This window comes from Mobula birostris, chromosome 30, assembly GCF_030028105.1.
Source record: "Mobula birostris isolate sMobBir1 chromosome 30, sMobBir1.hap1, whole genome shotgun sequence".
Lineage (NCBI taxonomy): Eukaryota > Metazoa > Chordata > Chondrichthyes > Myliobatiformes > Myliobatidae > Mobula > Mobula birostris.
The window spans coordinates 13,829,201-13,852,870 of NC_092399.1; the positions used below are offsets into that span (position 1 = coordinate 13,829,201).

Sequence of the window (23,670 nt, forward strand, 5' to 3'; positions counted from 1 at the left end):
TCAGGATGAGATGGCCATGGACAGAACCATGTGAGGTGGCTTTCAAATAGGTAAAGGAAATGGTGACATCAGACAATGTACTCACACGTAATGATTCACATCATGTAATGAAGCTTGCCTGTGTTGCCTTGCCTTATAGTACAGGTACAAATCATGTCACATGCTATGAGTGATGGAAGTGAACGCCCCATAGGCTTTGCATCACATTCCCTTGCCGCTGCAGATAAAAATTGTGCACACATTGATAGAGAGGCTTTAGTTTGGGGTATAAATCATCTTGACCAGTACTTGTATGGGAGAGAGTTTACCTTCATTACTGATCATCAACCACGAGTGTCCATTTTCAGTCCATAGGAGGGTATTCCACTAACAACAGCAGCACGAATGCAAAGTTGGACTCTGTTTCTTGGAGGACATAATTACAAGGTCGAATTTAAGTGGACAACTAATCACGGAAATGCTGATGGATTGTCCTGTTTACCCTCGGAAGAAGAAATAACTGGAAGTTTACACTCCTCTTGACATATTTTCCCTAATGCAAATTGGAAGTCTCCCTATTACAGCAGAAATGATCCAAAGGGAAATGAGAAAAGACCCCACACTGTGTCAGGTCTACGTGGCCATAACAAATGGCTGGACTGTGCAGGAGAATTTTCAGTTCCCATATTTTTACCAGCACCCAGATGAACTTTCCCTAGACAAAGATTGCCTTATATGGGATTGAGAATTGTTGTACCATCCAAGCTGAGAACTAATACGTTGGAGGAGCTACAATCCTGTCATCCAGGCATGGTCAGAATGAAGGTGTTGACTTGAAGCTTTGCCTCGCGGCCTGGTATAGATCAGCAGATTCAGCACCTTGCCATGCACTGTTCATGATGCTAATACATCCCTGGGAATGGCTTGCATTGCCCTGGCAGAGGATTCATGTGGATTTTACCCGACCATTCATGGGCATAAATTTCTCGGTGGTAGTGGATGCAGCTACAATGTGGCATTTCAACGAAAACTTTGGCTAACTTCTATAGCTGCGTGGTGAAAAGTGCACTGACTGGCTGCATTCTGGCCTGGTATGGGAACACCAGTGTCTTTGAGTGGAAAATCCTACAAAAGGTAGTGAATTCAACCCAGTACATCACGGGTAAAGCCCTCCCAACTATTGAGCACATCAACATAAAACATTGCCATAGAAAAGCAGCATTCATCATCAAAGATCCTCACCACCCAGGCAATGCTCTTTTCTCACTGTTGCCATCAGGCAGAAAGTACAAGGGCCTTTGGACTCGTACCACCAGGTTCAAGAACAGTTACTACCCCTCAACCATCAGGCTCTTGAACAAAAGGGGACAGCTACACTCATTTAAGGACTCTGTTATATTGTTATTTCATGCTCATTATTTATTGCTATTTATTTATATCTGAATTTGCACAGTTTGTTTACAGTTTACAGTTCCTGACGTTTACAGTTAATGTTCTATAGATTTGCTAGGTATGCCCACAGAAAAAGAATCTCAGGGTTGTATGTGGTGACAAGTATGTACTCTGATAATAAATTTGACTTAATTTTTGAGAAGAGTTCACAATAGCCTCGATATATCAATGTTGCTGTGTTGACAAGCCTCTTCTCAAGGACTGGTATTCCTGAACACTTAGTCAGTGATAATGCTGCAGAGCAGTTTCAGTCATGCCTGAAAATGAATGGAATAAGAAATATTACATTTACAAACACACAGCTACAAATGGCTTGGTGGAAAGGTTTACCTAGAGCCTAAAGGACGCACGGCAAGTATTGTCAGCAGAACACACACTGACACCAAATCAGAAGCTCGCCAATTTCATCCTTGTATATCGCTACGCAGCATATTCCACAACCAACAATTCACCAGCTATGCCGTTCCTGAGTCATTCCTTGCGCTTGGATCTCTCAAACTCAATCTCAGGACAAGCCAATGAGACAAACTGAGGGGTCCTCAAACAAGGAAATCGATGTCTCACTCCTGGACAAACACTCCTGGTGAGGGACTACAGAGGTGATCAAAAGCGGGTACTTGGAAAGAACAAGGACAGAACTGGACCACTCTCCTCCAATGTGGAGATCGTTTCTCATGTCATCTGGAGACGACACGTTGATCAGTTGAAGAGAACAATACACTGCATATTTGAGTTGAGATGCATTCTATATTGAGTTGGAGTTCATAGCTAAGAGGGAAGGAGGGTAATCTATTTAATATTTCAGAAATATTTGAATAATATTGTAAATATATTGTTTGATTTAGCATTCTGTTTGTTTACATAATTTATTATGGATTATATGTAAAAGTACATGAATGGCATACATCATTACACCACCACATCATGTGAGCACCTCACCAAAGTAAACAAAGTAGATATGTTTTCACAGGCTCCTGTGCTTTTCGTTCAACTAATTTCATAACACTGTACTCACTGGATTGATAAAGACCAGTCTGCCAAAGGCCTTCTTTACCATCCTGTCTACCTATTACTCACTTTCCTCCTGAGTCCTCTGTTCCACACTACTCCCCAGGGCCCAGCCGTGCACACTTAAGTCCTACTCTGGTTTGACTTCCCAAAAAGGCAATCCTACACGCTGATCCAAATTAAATGTCATATGCAAGTCCTTGGCCCACATACCTGACTGGCCAAGATCTCTCTATAATTTTTGATAACCTTCTTTACTGTCTACAATAGCACCTATTTTAGTATCATGCACAAACTCTCTAACCATGCCTTGTAAATTGTCTGACTTTGTTCTTCCCCAGCTTAGCTGCCATTGAAACCTTCTTCCACAACTTTGATATCTTTAGTACATTCCAATTCTCTTTCTACCCTCCGCCATCCTAATGACTTCAAAAACTTGTTCATATCTTAAAACCTACCAAATCTAATTCAACATTCACAATATATTTTCTAACCAAAATCGAAGGGGGAGGAGGGAATGTCGACTCAGACCATTAATGGCCTGCGTCGGGCATTTTCATGCCTTACAAGGCGCAGATTGGAAGTCTGTGTGGGGCGCCACCCCTCGCACAGACTAGAGCAATGTGCGATTAAGTGCCCTGCTCAAGGGCACAAACACGCTGCTACAGCTGAGGCTCGAACTAGTGACCTTGAGGTAACTAGATGAATGCCTTAACCACTTGGCCACGTGCCCAACACAAACATCAGCTCCCATTTTAGCAACCTTTACATTTGTTCCTGTTTCCAAATCCCTTGTCCTTCTGATTTCCCAAGTTCTATTAACTTTAGATATCTACCTTTCTCCGTTTTCTGCCTCTTGTTCATCCACAAGTGTAATCACTCTGTTGTTGCTGTACATAGTTATAATTCCAAGCCCTAAGTTGTCATGTCTCAACCTCCCACCCTTTCCACCACTTTTTCCTGCTAATATAACATTCGAGAAACTTAGTTCTTGTACCAATCTTCGGTATCCACTCTAATATCTTCACATGATTCAAAGATTCAAAGCCCATTTATTATCAAAGAATATGTAAACTTTGCACCTTAAGGTTTGGCTGCTTACAGGTGGCCAGAAAGCAAGAAACTTAAATAACTCAATTTTAAGAAAAAAGACCAAAAACCACTATGCAGAGAAAGACAGCATTCCAAACCAGACTGGGTCCGCAGAGCAGTCAGAGTAGGCCCAAGCCTCGGTCCCAGTTCATCACACCAGCAGCGGGTCAAAAATGCACGGCAGTCTGATCAGTTTACAACCTCAGCGCCCCAGAGAAAGAGTGAACATTCACAGGAGAGGAAGTGAAATCAGCCCTACCCTCACCTCCAGTCTCAACACTTGGGCTTCCAGTCTATCTGTGCTGGCGCTTAAATTGTCCAAGCACTGGGTAGTGCCTCGCCCTAGGACCCAGACCCCAACACTTGGGCCACCCAGCCCAAAGCCTTTCTAAATCTCACCAAATCAACTCCGTGCTTGGTGCAATTCAACCTCACACCCGGGTTAGGTGAACAGGCATTGAAACTCTTCTACATCAACTCCTCTCCAATACACTCACTCCATCCTTGGCAGCGTTACCACCAACTCCGTCTGTGACCCCGGCTCGAACGCGTTGCACCTCGCTATGTTCCAGCACGATTCATCCCCCAAACCAGCCTCACCTCCAGCTGCCTCCTCACTGTCTGCAGCGATAGTTCACCACAATTTGCTTCAGAAAAGATGCTATAAGTGATGTTTTTAGTCAAATTTCTTGCCTTTCAATCTACCAAAAAGCTGTCACACCCCTTCAGTAGCACCACCTTAAACCAGAAGAGGCTTTGTCTTAAATATTTAGATGACAATGTTCTCATGAAATGAGTTGGGACATTTCACTGTTCAAGGCACAATGGAAATGGGAACTCATTGTCTGACTTGTAGCAGGGCTTATTGTTTCAATAGGGAACTATAGTGCAAGTCGTTGCCTACAATTAAAGACAACCTGTACAGTTTAGAGTCTGCCTTCACCTCTTGAAGCAGAGATATATGGTGCCTGCAGCAAGTGTTGGCAAAGGTTCTGCAATGGAAAATAGGCAAGTTTCTGGGTGTCAGGATCTCTGAGGACCTAACCTGGTCCCAACATCTCGACGCAGTTATAAAGAAGGCAAGACAGCGACGAAACTTCAGTAGGAATCTAAAGAGATTTGGTATATCAACAAATAGTCCCAAAAACTTCTATAGATGTACCATGGAGAGCATTCTGACAGGCTGCATCACTCTCTGGTATGCGGGGTGGGGGGGGGGGCGGCTACTGCACAGGACCGAAAGAAGCTGCAGAGGATTGTAAATTTTGTCAGCTCCATCATGGGTACTAGCTTAAAAAAAGTACCCAGGACATCTTCAAAGAGCGGTGTCTCAGAAAGGCAGAGTCCATTATTAAGGACCTCCAACACCCTTTTCTCACTGTTCCCATACTGGACAGCAATACAGCCAGTTAAAATGCTCTCCATGGTACTTCTGTAGAAATTTGCAAGTGTCTTTGGTGACATAACGAATCTCCTCAAACTCTAATGAAATATAGCCATAGTCATGCCTTCTTTGTAGCTGCATCAATATGTTGGGTCCAGGGTAGATCCTCAGAGATACTGACACCCAGGAACGTGAAATTGTTCGCTCTTTTTAGTTCTTATCCCTCTATGAGGACTGGTGCGTGTTTCTTCATCTTACCCTTTCCGAAGTCTACAATCAATCCTTAGGTTGTACTGACATTGAGTGCTTGGCTGTTGCTGCAACACCACTCAACTAGCTGATATATCTCACTCCTGTACACCCTCTCATCACCATCCCAAATTCTGCCAACAATAGTTGTGTCATCGGCAAATTTATAGATGGTGTTTGAACTGTGCTTATCCACACGGTTGTCAATGTAGAGAGAATAGGGCAGGGGGCTAAGCTTGTATCCTTGAGGTGCGTCAGTGTTGATCGTCAGTGAAGAGAAGATGTTATGTCCAATACGCACTAACTGTGATTTCCTGATGCTGCAGTTAAGGATCCAGTTGAAGAGCGAAGTACAGAGACCCAGGTTTTGGAGCTTGTTGATTAGTACCAAGGGCATGATGATGTTGTACGCTGAGCTGTAGTCAATAAACAGCAGCCTGACACAGGTATTGCTGTTGTCCAGTGACCCAAGGCTGAGTAGAGAGCCAGTGGGATTGCATCCACTGTAGACCTCTGGCACCCGCCTCAATGCTGAACTCACCCCGTGACGGTGGCCTGCATCCATCGGGCTCCTGGGACAGCTGCTGCATTGGATGATTGACGGTCTTTGCATGGGTCTTTTTTAACGGGTTCTATTGTGTTTCTTTTTTTGGTTGCCTGCAAGAGTATGAATCTCAAGGTTATATTGCTATGCGTACTTTGATAATAAATGCACTTAGAGCTTTGACCTATTGTGGCTGATTCTGGGCATGACCAATTTCTCAAAGCACTCCATCACAGTAGATGTGAGTACAACTGGGCAATAGTCATTGGGGCAGCTCGCCCTGTTCTTCTTGGGTACGATTGTCGCCCTTTTGAAGCAAATGAGAACAATAGTGAAAGATTGAAGAACAATCCCCCTTGTTGGTTGGCACAGGTTTTCAGCACCCTACCAGGTACACCGTTCACCTTCTTGAAATATGTTCTGAAGTCAGGCTCCATGATGGAGATCACAGGGTCACCAGTTGCTGCAGGGATTCGCACGGGTGTAGTTTTATTCTCCCTTTCAAAGCATGCATAAAAACATTGAGCTCACCTGAGAGTGAAGCATCACAGACATTCATGTTGTTAGGCTTTGCCTTGTAGGAAATAATGGCCTGCCAGAGCTGACATGTATTCAATTCTGATTCTAGCTTCAATTGGAATTGGGTTTTTTTTGTTCTTAAAATAGTTTTCCTTAGGTCATACCTGGACTTCTTGTATAGTACTGAATCACCAGTTGTTGTGTATTTAATATTTCAGTAGTAGTTGAGTAATATTTTAAATATATTGTTTCATTAAGCATTCTTTCTTGTTCACATAATTAATTACGGGTTAAATGTAAAAGTACATGAATGTCATACACCATTATGCCACTGTGTCATAAATGCACACCTCAGTAAAAGTAAGAATGAAGTAGATATGTTATTTATGTCTCTGTATTTCTCTTTTGATTAGTTTTATGTTTTGGAGTTACAAAACATAACAGTGGTGACAAGGAAATTTTAAATGAACCCGAGATGACTACCTACCTGTTGAAGTGCAGTGAAATGTTCAAGTTTTTAAAAAAGCACAGCATATTTTCTACAAAAGAGGAAAACTGCTGAGTAAAAAAAAATGCAGCACATGATTTCTTCAGAAAAGGAGAGAGATGGTTGAGTTAAAAAAGAGGCAGAAAATGGATGAAATTCATGGGTTCATTAACAGAGTTCTGAGTGATAATAATCATAAATTTTAAAAAAGGCAGAAACGGCTGGCTACACAGAAAGATAGATGTGTTCAATTGCACAATTGATAACTGGTTGATATATCCTAACTGAATAGAGCAAAGTGTTGAAGCAACTGAAATAGCCAGTGAAAAGCGAGTTCCAGTTTTGCTCAGTGCATTGGGTGGAAAGACATACAGTTTGCTTAGAAGTTTGACTGCTCCACCCTATCTAGCTGAAATGAGCTTTGCTGATATTATGAAAGTAATGCAGGAACATTTAGAACCAAAACTATTGCTGATCGCAGAACACTTTAGATTTCAATGTGGAATCAAAAGGAAGGGGTCCATTTCAGCATAGGTGGCTGAATTGAAGTGATTCTCCAAGCGTTGTCAGTTAATGGTGTACTGACAAATCATTTAGTTTGTGGAATCTTAGAAGAAAGCATTCAAAAACAGCTCCTAACTGAAGCACAACTCACATTTAAAAGAGCAGTTGAAATTGTTGTATCAATGGAAACCACAGACAAAGACACAATTGAGTTGCAGGCAAGAATGTAAGTGGTTGCGAACAAAATTACAGCATCTAAACAGAAATTGGCTTGGCCGAACAAACTGTGTTACTTTTGTGACAGGGGCTCACGTACACCAGATCAATGCAGGCTTAAAGGCGAAATATGCAAAAAATGCAACAACATAGGACAAGTGCAAAGAATATGTCAGGCAGACAAAATAAATGGACTGCACAGGAAGGAGCAAAAGACTAAATATCAAATTGCAGTTTCAAAAGGAGCACTAATCTGCATGTTGTTGAAGAAAAATCTGACGAGACTGAGTAACCTTGAGATTTACCACGTGAAAACTAACAAGAGACAAGTAATATGGCTTACACAAGAAGTAAAATGGCAAATTAATTAAAATGGGATTGGACATTGGCTCGGCTGTTTCAATCATTCCACTAAATGAGTTTGAGCAGCATTTCAAAGATACTGAACTGATGCCTGAAAATATCCAACAAAGAACTTATACTAGAGAAAAGGTAACTCCAGTGGGAATGACATTGTAATAGTGAAATACAGCATCCAACAAGCCACATTGGATTTGTATGTGGTAAAAGCAGCAGGCCCAGGATTCTGAGGCCGTGATTGGTTGATTGAAGATCCATCCACAATTTGCATGCACATCCCCCTACAATAGAGTCCGCTGAAAGCCATGGCAGTGTTAAGGATGGCATTCGAAAACTAAAACATATCAAGCATATAATAGTGTTAAATGAAGATGCCACACCCATGTTTTACAAAGCCCATCCAGTTCCTTATACCACCTGTGATAAAGCAGCCAGTGAGCTAGATCACATGGAGGCAGAAGGAATTCTTTCCAACACCAGTGGTCCCAGTAGCAAAAAAGAATAGGTCTGTTAGGATCTGTGGTCAAGGTCACCATCAACCCAGTATTGAAAGTAGATCAGTACCCTCTGCACAGGATAGAGGATATATTTGCAAACCTTTCTGTAAGGAAACACTTCAGCAAAGTGAACTTAACTGAGGCCTACCAACAGATGGAGATGGAAGAAGAGACCAAAGTATTTCTCACTATAAACACTCATTATCTCTATAATGAGTTTATTTTTGGAGTGGCATTTGCACTTGCGCTCTGCAGAAAGCTATGTACCAGGAGTTGCAAGGCTGTCCAGGCATTCAGTGTTACCTGGGTGACATCATTGTTACAGGTAAAAATGACAAGGAGCATCTCCAAAATCTCAAGACAGTGTTAACATTAGAAGATTCTGGTCTCAAAGCATGGCGCAACAAGTGTAAATTCTATAAATCAAGCATCACTTACTGCGGTCACACCATTGAAGCACAAGTTTACACAAGTCTGCTGAGAAAATTCAAGCAGCGGTGGATGCTCCAAGGCCAAATGACAAGTTACAGTTGTGTTCCTGTTTAGGGTTTGTCAATTACTATAACGGGTTCCTGCCAGGTCTGGTTACTGTGGTCCTCCCCTTGAACGCTTTATTACTGTTTGGGAAGAAATGGCAATGGACAAAGCAATGTGAGGTGGCTTTTGGAAAGGTACAGGAAATGGTGACGTCAGACACGGTACTCACACATTATAATCCATATCATCCAGTGAAGCTTGCCTGTGATGCCTTGCCTTATGGTATAGATGTAGTCATGTCACATGTTATGAATGATGGAAGTGAACGCCACATAGCCTTTTCATCACGTTCTCTTACCACTGCAGAGACAAATTATGCACAGATTGACAGAGAGGTCTTGATTCTGGTTTGGGGTCTAGTTCGTTTCAACCAGTACTTGCATGTGTGAGAGCCTACCCTCATTGCTGATCATCAGCCACTCGTGTCCATTTTCAATACACAGAAGGGTGTCCCACCAATAGTAGCATGCAGAGATGCTTTCTGTTTCTTGGAGGACACAACTAGAAGAATGCATTCAAGAGGACCACTAATCATGGAAGTGCTAATGGGTTGGCCCATTTACCCTTGGAAAAGGAAATATCTGAAAAATTCACACAAGAGAACACTCCTCTTGACATATTCTCCGTAATGTAACTCAAAGGTCTCCCTATTATGGTAGAGGGGATCCAAAGAGAAGCCAGAAAGGACCCCACACTGTCTCAGGTCTACATGGCAACTCAAAATGGATGGAATGTGCAGCAGAAATTCCAGTTCCCCCATTTTGACCAGCACCAGGATGAATTAGCCCTTGATGGAGGTTGCTTTATGTTCAGATTGAGAGTTGTTGTACCAACCAAGCTGAGGTCTAAAGTGTTGGAGGAGCTACTTGCAGTCACCTAGGCGTGGTCAAAATGAAAGCACTGGCTTGAAGGTTAATCTGGTGGTCTGGGATAGATCAGCAAATCCAGCTGCTTGCCATGCATCTCTCGGGATGCCAACACATCCCAAAGGATGCCAAGAGCAGCACCCCTCCACCCCTGGGAATGGCTTGCTTTGCCCTGGCAGAGGATTCATGTCGATTTTGCCAGACTATGGATGATAGTATTCAAGCCCTGTCACAACTGTCAAGCATCCTCTTTGATTCAGTTTTGGTCTGGAATTTCCACTTCACTCGTGAGGTGGCTAGGCACAGCTCAAATGCCGTCTATAAATTTGCTGACGACACGACTATCATTGGCAGAATTTCAAGCAGTAACAAGGGGGCGTATGGGAGTGAGATACATCAGCAAGCTGAGTGGTGTCACAGCAACAACCTTGCGCTCAACATCAGGAAGACCAAAACACTAATTGTGGACTTCAGAAAGGGTAAGATGGGGGAACACACGTCAGTCCTCATAGAGAGATCAGAAGCGGAAAGGGTCTGTAGTTTCAAGTTCCTGGGCGTCAATATCTCTGAGGATGTGTCCTGGGCCCAACATATTGATGCAGGAGATACGACAGTGGCTATATTTCATTGGGAGTTTAAGGAGATTTTGTATGTCACCAAAAACACTTGCATATCTTGACAGAAGTACCCTGGGGAGGATTCTAACTGGCTGCATCGCCATCTGGTATGCTAGGGTGTGGTGGTGGGGGGGGGGGGGGAAGCTACAGCACAGGATCAAAATAAGCCGCAGAGAGTTGTGAACTCAGTCAGTCTCATCATGAGCATCAGCCTCCATGGTATCCAGGACACCTTTAGGGAGAAATGCCTCAAAAAGTCAACTTCCATCACTAAGGACCCCCACCTCCCAGGACATGATGTGTTCACCTTGCTACCATCAGGAAGGAGGTACAGGTGCCTGAAGGCACACACTCAGGCAGAGAATCCTTCCCTCTGCCGCCCAATTTCTGAATGGACATTGAACCCAGGAACAACACCTCGCCACTTTTTATTTTTTTTTTTATTTTTGCACTACCTATTTAATATATATATTCATACTGTAATTCACAGTATTTTTCTCTATTATTATGTACTGCATTGTACTGCTGCCACAAAGACAAGAAATTTCACGACATGTGCCGGGGATATTAAACCTGATTCTGACTCTAATTCTGATTCTGATTCTGAGATGGACTTCCGGAGATCGTACCTAGGCCTCGTGTGACTTTCTTGGTCACCAGACTTGAATGCCTCTGAGCAGCAGATTTCAGATCTCACGGTTCATCCGGGTCTTCTGACTGGGGAAGACGCTCAGTGATTTAGTGGGGACATACTTGTCTACAGCTGTTTTAAGAAAGTCCATCACAACCATGGTGTATTCATTCAGATCCCTAGATGAGTCCTTAAACATGACCCAGTCCACTGACTCAAAGCAATCATGTAGCCGCTCATCTGCCTCCCGCAACCAGCTTGTTGTTGTCCCAATCTCTGAAGCTTTGCTCTTTAGCCTCTACCTGAATGCAGGGAAAGGACAGCCAAGGGATCCAATTTACCAAAATAAAGTCTTGGCATGGAATGGTAGGCATTCCTTATCTTAGTCTAACAGTGGTGTAGTATGTTGTTGGGATCTCAGGTGCTACAGGCTATACACTGATGGTAATTGGATAGGGTTTTCTTCAGACAAGCCTGGTTGAAGTCTCCAACTATGATTTGAAATACACCAGGATGGACTGTTCCTTGTTTGGAGACGGCATCATGCAGTATCGTGAGCACTTGATTCTAGCCGGCCGCTGGTGGTATGCAAAACTGTGGTCAGAATTTGATGGCATTTGACCATTAGGTGTTCCAAGTAGGGTGAACACGAGTTCGACAAAATCGCCACATCACAGCACCGAATGAGAGTTTGTCATAAAACACACACCTCCTCCTTTTCCCTTTTCCAAATCAGCAGTTCGATCCATTCTGTAAACCGAGAAGCTTTCAGGTCTGATCGCTAACTCTGGCATGCCTGGAAAAAGCCTTGCCTCAGTCAAACATAGAATACAACAGTCTCTCATTTCTCTCCAATACCTTAGATATCTTGCCCTCAGGTCCTCAATTTTGTTCTCCACTGACTGCACATTTGCCGAGAGATGCTGGGTAGAGGGTCCCTCTGTGTTTCAGCCTGGCTTGTAGTCCACCCCACCCCACCCCCCACCTCTTTTTTGGCCATGGAGATGGACCTTTGCCCTCTTAAAGGTGCAGGGTCTGCCTAGTCCACCGAGTCCATCAACTGATCGTGAGATATGAAGATCATCAAGTTGATTTAGGATTTGTCAGGATTTGCATATGACAGATCACTTAAAGACCGTCCGTTCTAATATGTTGGCCACCACACCAGAATGTTGGAGATGACGTCCTGATCTCTCACTCTATCTCACTTTATCTAGTCATTGTCCTTCCACATTCTCTACCTGCACTGCACTTTCTCTTTGCATAAAAGCCAAAGCTTATCACTTTATCTCAGTACATGTGACAATAATAAACCATTTATCAGCTTCATCGCTGCAGACTCTGTACTCAAGCCTGAAGGAATGTCTGTTAGGCACAGCTTCACTGGCAGCACAAGGAACCCGATGACTGAGTAGCATGCTGCCTTCGTGGTTGTAGACTAGAGTAAGCAAAGGGACCATGGAATGTCACAGCAGTCCAGCGATCTATTCTCCAATAGAATATTAGATCTCCTAAAGTAGCGCTACAAGTTAAAGGCAGAGGCTCCATAAAGTTACATTCTTTCAGAAAGTCATGGTTTGACTCTTACCCCGACCAATATATTGATACAGTGCTGTCTTTGCCACCCCCCTCACCACCCCACCCCAGAAGTGGTCGACAGGGAACTCGCCTGGGCTGCTGCAACTCAAGTCTAGAGGGGCTCCTTGACAGCGAGGCTTTCGAGGCCCAAAGCCTTTGCCCCCTCCCAGAGCAACAATAGACCTGAGGTCACTCTGCTTACCAGTATCTACAACAGGTAGACACTTGAAAGGGAGGCATAATGACAATGCTCAAAGGTAGTTGACCTTTGCACAGATATGACATGACTAGATTTATCATTTTGATTTATTATGTGATAGCTTTCATTTTTGTGTTGGCCAATTAAACAACATTGAGTCGTGGTAGCTTTTATTTTTGAGGATGGACAAGTACCATGACTGTGTAGTAGAAAACTGACTACAAAGTTTGCCACCCTACCCTACAGAGATCTGACATGGCAGAAGTGACTGGGGTCTATTCTATCACATTTGGTCTAGATTTAAGGTTTTCATCATATGCAAGTTGCCCGCATATGCAAGTACAAGCCCACGAGCCAAGACATCGACAGAGGGGCCTGGTCACCCAATATCCAAACTTGGATTACAGTCTATATCCCATACTTGAGGTTCAAATGCTGCCAGCAATGCAGACTGACAAAGAACATGCCCGCAGTGAGATAGTCAGGATTCACTGCCGATGGCCACAAGCAAAGATGGACAATGGAAGTCTCTTTCATCTCCAGTATATGGTTCCCACAAAACAATTATGTGTGTAGTCAGTGGTGGGGCTTAAGGAAAGCTGGATAGGTTGGAATAGGTCAGTCCCATTCAAGGCATGCTGTGGCAGGCTTCATCAGAGTGAGGGCCTGTGGACAGCAGGAAGTTATTGCGCGTAGCTGGACTCCACTTCTCATATCTATAGTTCTTTAAGCATTAGTACATAAAAAGCAAAGGAAACTTGGATGAAAAGAGAGAATCTAACAAAAGTAAGACTTAAAATTTCTGCATTTTAATCAAAATATTATTTGGAGGCAATGTTATTTAAAAGCAAGAAGAAAATTACCACATATTCTTTTCTAATCTTTTGTCATTAATTCAAGAGGTTATGGGAGAGAGTGCCAGCTTTTTTTTTAATTGTTAATTTTAGCTCTGTGTTATTCATTTATATTACTGCTCTTAAGCCATTCAAAGAGAGTTTTACACATTTGACTTTTGGCACTTTACAAATTAATGTATTCTATATCTGGTCTACTGAAACTGCATGTCCAGATTGCAAGGTGACCTTTACCAGCCAGAACTGTGCTGGCCTTACATACCTCATTTAAGCATGTACCAGAACCAGAGATCTGAAAACAGCTCTTCAATGCTTTGAGCAGTAAACTGCAGATTTCACAAGATTATTTTGAATGAATGTAAAAGCCGTAAGTTACCGCAGTAAGATCCTATCAAGACCTTTGATTCTGACCACAGCGTTCTTGGATACAATTCCGACCAAATCTGAAATCTAATGTTGCTCATCCGAAAATAATACTTAACAAGAATGAACAGTGCAAGAAGATCTTGCTTTTCCATAAGTTTGCCTTGGGAAAAGTCAATTTTAGATGTCTAGAAGACATCAAGAGATAGGTTGGAAAAATGGATTATAGAAGATGAGCTATTATTTTGTTGAGTAGCAAGGCAAGCGTGAAGAGCTGAAAGGCTTACGCCAGCATCCATTCCTTTTATTCAACTATTCACGTTGAATTCTTACAATTACACATTGTATTCATGTCAAAGTGTTTCCTTGTCAACAGCCGAAGTTGAGTTTAAGTAAACTACCCATTCTGCTTGTATGAAGAAATATGAATATTGATGTCTGGTACTCACTTGGTAGCAAGAAGCATATTTTTTCGGGCATGAAGCTCAGCTGGGTCTGAATGTTGTCGGGTCAAGAACTCTGCTGCTGCCTTTGCTGGGAACTCAGTCTCACAAACATACCCAAAGTCCCTGGCCAAGTGCACAGCCTCACCTGCAGAAACCAAAACAGAACTAGAGTGAGTGAAGTTGCTTAGTATCAGAGGAGAGCAACCAAATGTAGCAGGTATTAAATCAAGGAAATATAACAAGTAGTTGCCCTACCTCGTGATTCATGCAGACTGGTAGGATATTAATTTTCTTTCAAAGCACTCAACCTGTCCAGTACAAAGTCAGGACTTAGTGCCAATATTTCCGGGCACAAATTCTGCAGCATTTTCGTACCAAGTGTCTAGATCTTCGCTCAATACTCCAGCTCTTTCAGGTCCACATTTTTCCACTTACCAGTTTCTCTACCTCCTCCTCCACTAACATTTTAAGTTCAAAGACCTGATGCTTGTTGTCATTTTTCATTGCTTTTCCCAAAAATCTACTTTCCTCATCTCGATGTGTTCATCCTAGCTCACAGTTTCCACACATCAGTGGTATTTTCCACTCTTCTCCTAGATCTCTTCCCAAACACTGAGACACCGTTCCCATTTTAGGAACCTCCTCAAAATCTATATCATGAATTTTGGCTTCAGTAATCTTCCCGAATGCTTTCCTAATTCCTCCATCCCCTTTTCCCCCTTGAAATATTTTGATATATATAATATGAAGTCAGAATTGCTCTTCTTATAAACAAGATGATTCACTCTAGCCTTAACTGCACTGCCAGCCTGTAGGATTTTCAAAGTACGTTATAGGAAATCCCAGCCTTGAACTTGCCCTTGCAAGTGCATTTGGTGGCAATGCTTATGTTGTCACAAATATTTGCCCTAAAATGGCAGATTCTAACAATACCACAGAGTTACAGAAAAGCAAAAAAAAAAGATTGTTCATGTTAAGAAAGAGACAACAATATTTCTAATTAGCTTTGAACCTGTATAAAGTTCAGATTTATTTAACATGACCTGAAAGGCACATTGCTGTGAAGTTTTCCTTTCACCAGCAGAACTAAAACACATTTCCAAGTTCTGGAATTTTAACACGCCTTTTTCGGTATCTGAGCTAGGGAAACTAGGAATTTTATACTCAAAGAGGCCTTAAGAGCTGAGCCCCATTTAATGAAGATTAATTTGCCTCCGTTAGACCTTGTGGAAGAAAAGTTATTGAATACCAGTTGCTTTTCATATAGCAAGAGCAATTTATTCTCAATAAAATAAACAAAATGAAAAGCTATTCACAAAAGTCTGTCTTGCCTAAATGGATTGTGGGCACAACATTTTAAAAATAATTGTACATTTAGCAATAAGTGAGGGATTTAAACTCAGAATCTGGAACAGGTATATTAGCACTAACATACGAGGGGATGATTGATAAGTTTGTGGCCTGAGGTAGAAGGAGTCAATTTTAGAAAACCTAGCACATTTATTTTTCCTACATTTACACACTTAGTTCAGCAGTCGTGGAGCACACGGATCTCTTCTTTGTAGAAGTCGGCATCTTGGACCTCCAGAAAGTGGTCCACAGAAGGGGTGACTGATAAGTTCGTGGCCTACAGTAGAAGGAAATGAGTTATTAATTTCATACTTTCTGCATTTTCACTCAAAGAGTTGAACTGCACGTCCATGTAATGAGAGCTGTATAACTCATCTCCTTCTACCTTAGGCCACGAGCTTATCAATCACCCCTCATATGTCATGACTTTTGTTTGTGGCAGAGCTACTGTGCAAGATAATGAAAAAAATTACTATAATTACAATAAGAAATAAAATTAATCAGCAGTGCGAAAGAGGAAAGTGAGGTCGCTTTCAGAAATGTGATTGCAGAGGGGAAAAAGTTGCTCCTAAAATGTTTAGTGAGGGTCTTCCGGCTCCTATACATCTTCCCTGAGGAGAGGGCACGCCCTGGAAGGTAAGGGTATGGATTCCCTGAATAATGGATGCTACCTTTTGAAGATGCCCTTGATGATGGAGGTTTATGCCCATGATGGAGCTGGCTGAGTTTATAACTCTCTGAAGCCTCTTTCGATCCTGTGCATTGGGATCTCCGTACCAGGCAGTGATGCAACCAGTCAGAATGCTCTCCATCATTACTTGCACTACCATCATCATCAAACTTAAACTATCAACAAAAGTTTCCCATGCAGAATCTATTACATGTTTTCCTGTTGCATGGTGTAAAGGAACTTGGGTCCAGGAAGTGACAATAAGCCCTCTGGAGGTTTATCCCAACGTGCCATATATCATTTCAATCACTTGGTTAGATGTGGAGTAACCTCAGTTTGGAGAAAGTACGTTAATGGCAATGAAATTGAAGCTAAGGAAACTGAGAAATTTACGCTCAAGAAAGGAAGCCTTGAGTGTGCCTTTCGCAAATCTTCAGGATTCCATGAGTTAACACATCTGGAACACGAATAAACCACTTGACATCTCTGCACATTACAGAAAAAAAGAGAGGACAAACAGACCTTTTTTGTGAACCAAATTCACTTAAAGCATTGTGAAAACAAAGAAATGGCGTGCATGGACCCAAAACATGCTGGATTTTTTTTTGCCATAACAGATTGAGGGAGTAAGGTATAAAATTATATTTTCAAAACTTTGGGATGGCAAATGATCTTTACATTATCTAATATATGCATTTTTGATGTAAGGGTCAATTCACCCCCTTAGTCCTATCCACACTTGGCCTTTCCTTCTCCCTCTCTTGCCCATGACAAGTTTCTGCTTATATCCTTGTGGGACTACCTACCCCAGGGTTTTGTGAATGAAGCAATATGCACTCACTACTGAATTGAAAGTGAACACCAATTACAATGACAAAATGTCGCTTAAAAAAAGAAACAAAAACATAGATGCTGGAAATCTGAAATAAAAATAGAAAATTCTGGAAAGCAGGTCAGGCAGCATCTGCGAAAAGAGAAACAGTTAACGTTTCATGTCCAGGATTCTTCATCAGAACCAAAAGTTGCTTATTAGCCAAAACTAATATAGTTAATGGTTCAATAGCCAATAGAGGCCTAGCCTATTGATTTATAAACATAAGTTCAAATCCCACCTTACCTGCTGGCAAACATAAATGTAATGAAATCATCTTAGGATGGCAGAGTGGAGCTACATCTCTACCAAAGGAGGTGTAAGGCGCTCCCACCCTCCGCTAGCCTGCAGGTCACCCTTGGGCAAGGTATAGCATCTGCTTCACCGTGCCCCCATCCCACCCGATCAGACTCAAGTGAAGACATGTGAGCAGGTGGTAGATGGTCATATGAACAGTTGGTGCATATCACAAGCCCTGGTTATGTGACCTCTGATGCCAGGCAGACAATCTCCAAACAGTATTGATAATGGCTGGGGTCACCCGTCTTGTAAAGACACTGCCCAGAAGAAGGCAACAGCAAACCACTTCTGTCGAAAAATTTGCCAAGAACAATCATGGTCATAAAAAGACCATGATCGCCTCCATTATAATGAACAAACAAAATAAATCTAGTACAAAAAGCCGGGATCAGCGATATCAAGCATGGAACTACCAGACTTGTAAAATTCTATCAGATTTCCTCATTCAGGGACGGGAATCTCCTGGTATGCAATACCAGGTATGGCCTAAATAATGTATCATTTCTGAACTAAGATTGACTGTTAACTGCACTCTGAAATTACCTGCAAGCCATCCAATTCAACATGAATTAGGGATCAAGAGTAAAGGTGATAACATAGCATAAATATAGAAAATATATTTGTGCATTTCTGTTAAGCTCTGCCTGAGTTAGCAACATACTGTTCTGCCAAAGCCATCAGTTAACAAAATAAATCACTTTTAAGGCTATTGTGTTATAAATTCCTTAAAATCACCCTCCATTCTGGATCACAATGTTTGCCATTAACAATTATAATATCCAGTAACAGTCCCTTTGCAACAGTTTTTAACCGAGCTCTAGAAAATCAATTTTGGAAAATAGTCGCTGAAAAATACACTGGATCTCCCATACGGCATCAAGAAATGATTACATAAATAAAGTATATACCATCTTAGTTGATTGCATTTCCCAAGTTTACTGATGTCTATAACGAATGATCAATAACAAATATTCAGCAAGTGAAATTTGCTGTCAAGGAAAAGGATAAACTGAACTGACCAGGAAACAACACTGTTTCTCAGATATTCACTCACAAGATGAACCAAATGAAAAAAATCTTTTGAATAAAACTGCCAAAAGACGGATCAGCTGAAGCTATTGATTTGCATACAGTCTGATTTAAGGTACATCAAAACAAACAGTGTGCAGAATATCACAGTTGGAGATACCTGAGCTCAAGGAATCAGAATCAAGTTTATTACCATTGACGGATGTCATGAGGTACGTTGCGTTTTTGTAGCACTAATGTGCAATACATAACAATTGCTAAAAATTACAGTAAGAATATGTAAGAAGCAAGTAAGTAATGCAAAAAGAGAGAAAAATGGTAAGGTAGTGTTCACAGACTGTTCAGAAATCTGATGGGGTAGAAGCTGTTCCTAAAATGTTGCGTGTCTACCTTCAAGCTCCTGTACCTCGTCCCAGATGGTAGTATTTATAATCATCCTCCTTGAATGAGAATGATTGTAAATCAGGTGAAGCTATTTTCCAAAAATGAGGAAGTACAGTAATTTAAATCAAAGATGCTGGAAAAATTCAGTATTTAAGATCATTTCAATTCAAGATTTGTTAGACCTGAGGACAATTTCAAACAAACAAAGCAAGAGAAATAAGAGATTGCATGAATGAACGAGAGGGACACCAAGTAGAAGGATACAATGAGAAAAGTGATAATGGAGAGAAAGTTAAAACCATAAGACATAGGAGCAGAAGTGGGCCATTGAGCCCATCAATTCTGCTCCGTCATTCCATCATGACTGATTTATTGTCCCTCTCAACCCCATTCTCCCGCATAACCTTTGAGACACTCTTACTAAGCAAGAACCTATCAAATTCCACTTTAAGTATACCCATTGGCTTGACCTTCACTGCTGCCTATGGCAATGAATTCCACAGATTCACCACCCTCTGGTTAAGTAAATTCCTCCTCATCTCTATTCTAAAGGTAAGTCATTCTATTCTGAGATTGTGCCCTCTGGTCTTAGACTCCACCAATATTGGAAAGATCCTCTCAAAGAACAATGGCAGATAAATTTTGTCAATAAAAACTGAGAAAACAAGAAGAAAATCTATACTTTATACTTATATGATGCTCTTAAGCAGCAAATAATTCCTATTCTTTGGAATCACTTGACTTACAGTGCAGAAAGGCTTGTAGACTAATTTTCTTAAATATCTGCCATTGTGATAAACAGATCATACGCAGAACAATTGTTTATTATTTGCCAAATGTTATCTATTTCCTTTTAGAAACAGAACTTTATTTCCTTAAACAAATTCTAACTTATCAGCCGGCTAATTAGGTTTAACCACAAGAATGATATGATTTCTCCTACCAGAACTATAGAACTTTACTTCTCATCACTGAAGCCTTAAAATTGCATGTTATTCAAGTTCAATATTTCTCCAATTCATGCAAAATATCTTGAGGAATAAAATAAACTTACTTCAAATGCTGCTCTAGAATCCAAAATAACCCTGCACTTGAAAGAGAGGGAAAACAAACTCAGTTTTCCAATATAAACCATCAAATTTTGAGCCATGATTCCATGCTCCAGTACTTTGTCAGATGTGCACCAAATGCCATATTATTAAACACTCAAAATGTCCTAGGGAAACTGGGATTAGACTCTATAAATATGTCAGATCAGAATTTGGGTAGGTTACAGGACACCAGATGCACAATTCAGGTGCAATCATATGATATACTGGACTTGCTCAACCACTTGTCAGACACTAACTAGTAATCCTGGTGGCAGCTTAGCAAAAAAAAATCTAAGCTTGTACTCCCTAGACCACAAAAACTTCTAGTCTAGTCTGCTGCTGGGGTGTTAGAGTTTGCCTCCTTTTTCAAATGTAATAGTGTTCAGAGAAAATGCACAAGCATTTATGGGACCTAATTTCAACTCATATCAAGTTTCTTCCTCATGGAATTTGAACAAAGTTCACAAATACTAATCAGCAAATAATTTACAGATAACATTCAGAATCAATGAAGCAACAGCCAAAATCTGGTCCCAAACTGGCCTTGGAAACATACCAAGGTTCAGGAAAAATACAATTCAGAGTAGTGAAGTGGAGCTTAGGAGGGTTAATGGCGCCTAACAGCAACTCCTTTACTTGCATCTTCAGAAACAGCTCTATTTCCATCTTTAATATCTATTTTCCCTTTCAGGGTTCTTTTGAAGACCCTGACCTGGAGTTACACGTTGACGGTTCTTTTTGCGGGAATGGGACCCGCTCTCGGGGTTTCATAACTGGCCACTGTTTGGCACGCCAAGGGCTCAGCCTAAGAGCTCCGCTCGCCTTCAGAGGACCAAGTTTTGATGGCTCTGGAGACGGTGGGGGGGGGGGGGAATCCGAGGTCAGTATCCGAGCAGAAGACCAGTGTGTCGTGGGAGATGGAAGATCTAAGGCTGTGTGCCCAGAGACCTGAGATCTTTGGGCACAGGGCTCGGAAAAAGTGATGCAACGGACTTTTAACATCGTAAACCAGTGGGCTGTTTGTTATGTCTCCACTCTCGCTGTGAAATGGAGACATTTCTTTCTCCCTTATTAGGGGGAGAGAGAGAGAGAGAGCCTGTGGTATGTCAAATACCAGGTGAACAAGTAGTCTTTGGGGTACTGCAAGTCTGTGTCTTTGCTGTTGCTTTGCTCACGCTTGAGTGCTTGGTCGTGGGTGCCATTGCTTTTATTGCCAGTGGGGGGGGAGGAAGGATTGTTGCTTACTGCTGCTTATGCGTGGGAGGGAGAGGAGCTGGGGGGGGCACTTTGGGGTTCCAACATTTAACTGTCATTCATTCTTTGTAGGCACGCCTCTGTTTTCGTGGATGGTTGTGAAGAAAAAGCATTTCAGGATGTATATTGTATACATTTCTCTGATATTAAATGTACTTTTCAAACCTTTGAAACCTTTGAATCCGACCTAATCTCATAGTATCGTACTGAGTCTATCAGTACATTGGATTTTAGAAGGCGTGCCTTATTCAATGGTTGAATTTAATATCAGGGAATGTATTCAGTATACAGTCTGAAATTCTTACTCTTCACAGACATCCTCAAAACAGAAAAACCCCCAAAGAATGAATGACAGAAACATTAGAGCTCCAAAGTCCCCCTCCCCCTCCCACACACAAGGCAGCAGTAAAATCATTGACCCTCCTTCTTCCACCATGCAAGCAAAAGCACACTCCCCCGCAAAGACGCCTTGATCTGGAGCCCATCAAAATCTACAGCCCACCCCCAATACTTTGGTATCTCAGACAGGCTCTCTCTGAACCAGTGAGGGAGAGAGAAATTGCTCCTGCGATAACGAGAGCAGGAGATCAGCAGCTCATCGCTTCGATATTACAATCTTCCGCGTGGCTTCTCCGTGCCTTATTTTAAAAGGAATGTCATATCTTTCTGAGCGAGGACAGAATTCATTGGACAAGGTAACAAGAAATTGTCATACACACATCGTTCTACTTTATTCGGAGGATAGTTAAGAATGATAGTGGAGTGGCCTTTACCTTTTATTGTACATATTTATAGCCTTTTCAATAACATACCCCTTTATGCTTATCCAACATTTGTTTTAATATGCCACCACTAAATATATTCAGAATAATTTAAACCTGATGTATCGACCATGAAAGTACCTGATTCAGGTTGCCCCTCCCATTAAGTTATCTGTCTGGGTTCTCCCCATATTAAATCCATGGTGGAAAGGACACATTTTAAACCTTTTCCCACCAGCAGACAAGTTAAAATAATACCTACTAAAGCATAACGAATTCCTCCGCGAATGTGGGAAGAGCAACGAGATCAAAAGGCTTCTCTTTAACAACAATTAATTTCATCTAGCCAATAAACAGTAATTCAACCCAGAGCCAGGACTGCTTATTTCAAACTAGATTGATGGCATAAAGTGGATCGTTGCCAAAATATTGGGTACATTTATCAAAGGTTTTATGAAGAATGCAGAGCCAATTAGCACAAATAATACAAATTAGGATTTTACTGGTGAACATCACTATAAAGATGTCAATCCTGAATAGGCAAACGCTAGGCTAACAGTACCCATCATTTCTCATGGATATGATGAATTCTGTAACTGGAATAAATGAGGATATGAAACCAGGCAGAAGGTCCATCGGCAATTAAACATGCTGTTAATTTTGTTATTTATCAATAAGTTTAGCACATCCGCAAGGTAGTAAAGGTATGAGTTTCTGTTGCAGGCAATCTCTGCATAAAACTTTACAGGGAAGAACAACGTTGAAGCGACAATAACAAATCACCCCCGCACCCCCAACCTCATTCAAATAGATCAGATGGAAACAAGAGAATCAGAATCAGGTTTATTATCACTGGCATGTGACGTGAAATTTGTTAACTTAGCAGCAGCAGTTCAATGCAATACATAATCTAACACAGAGGGAAAAAAAATAAATAAAATAAAAAATAATAATAATAAATAAACAAGTAAATCAATTATGTATACTGAATAGATTTTTAAAAAGTGCAAAAACAGAAATACCGTCTATTTTTTAAAAAGTGAGGTAGTGTCCAAAGATTCAATGTCCATTTAGGAATCGGATGGCAGAGGGGAAGAAGCTGTTCCTGAATCACTGAGTGTGTGCCTTCAGGCTTCTGTACCTCCTACCTGACGGTAACAGTGAGAAAAGGGCACGCCCTGGGGGCTGGGGGTCCTTAATAATGGACGCTGCCTTTCTGGGGCACCAGTCCTTAAAGGAATGAATTTCATCCATTCCTCTCTCCATGACCTGCCTATTACACAGCCTGTGCCTGAACACTAGTAAATCCTCGCTGCTATGCAATGGATGAATTAATTTCAGACACATTAAAACATTCATTTGCAGGTAACAGAATAAAATCCGCCACTCCAGTGATGAATGTATCAGGTAGCTGGCCACATTCAAGCTTGATCTTTGCTCCCACATCCAGGTAAACACATTTGAATCGTTTCCTGCTTACTACTGAGAATTAAGAAGAGATGAGTACCAATGGAAATTGAAAGGAACTGTTTAGTTTTCTCTGGGGAAAATTGGTGTAGCTGCACAACAACAAATGAA

General features: G+C 41.5%; 1 protein-coding gene across 3 annotated transcripts in view; it reads right to left on the reverse strand.

Annotated features, from left to right (window-relative positions):
• tfap2e (transcription factor AP-2 epsilon) overlaps window positions 1-23,670 on the reverse strand; it is a 115,716-nt gene that overhangs the window by 11,591 nt on the left and 80,455 nt on the right. For all 3 annotated transcript variants that reach the window (XM_072247226.1, XM_072247227.1, XM_072247225.1), the window contains exon 6: window positions 14,386-14,527. In XM_072247226.1, the coding sequence (XP_072103327.1) occupies window positions 14,386-14,527 (142 nt within the window). The remainder of the gene's footprint in view (window positions 1-14,385; window positions 14,528-23,670) is intronic.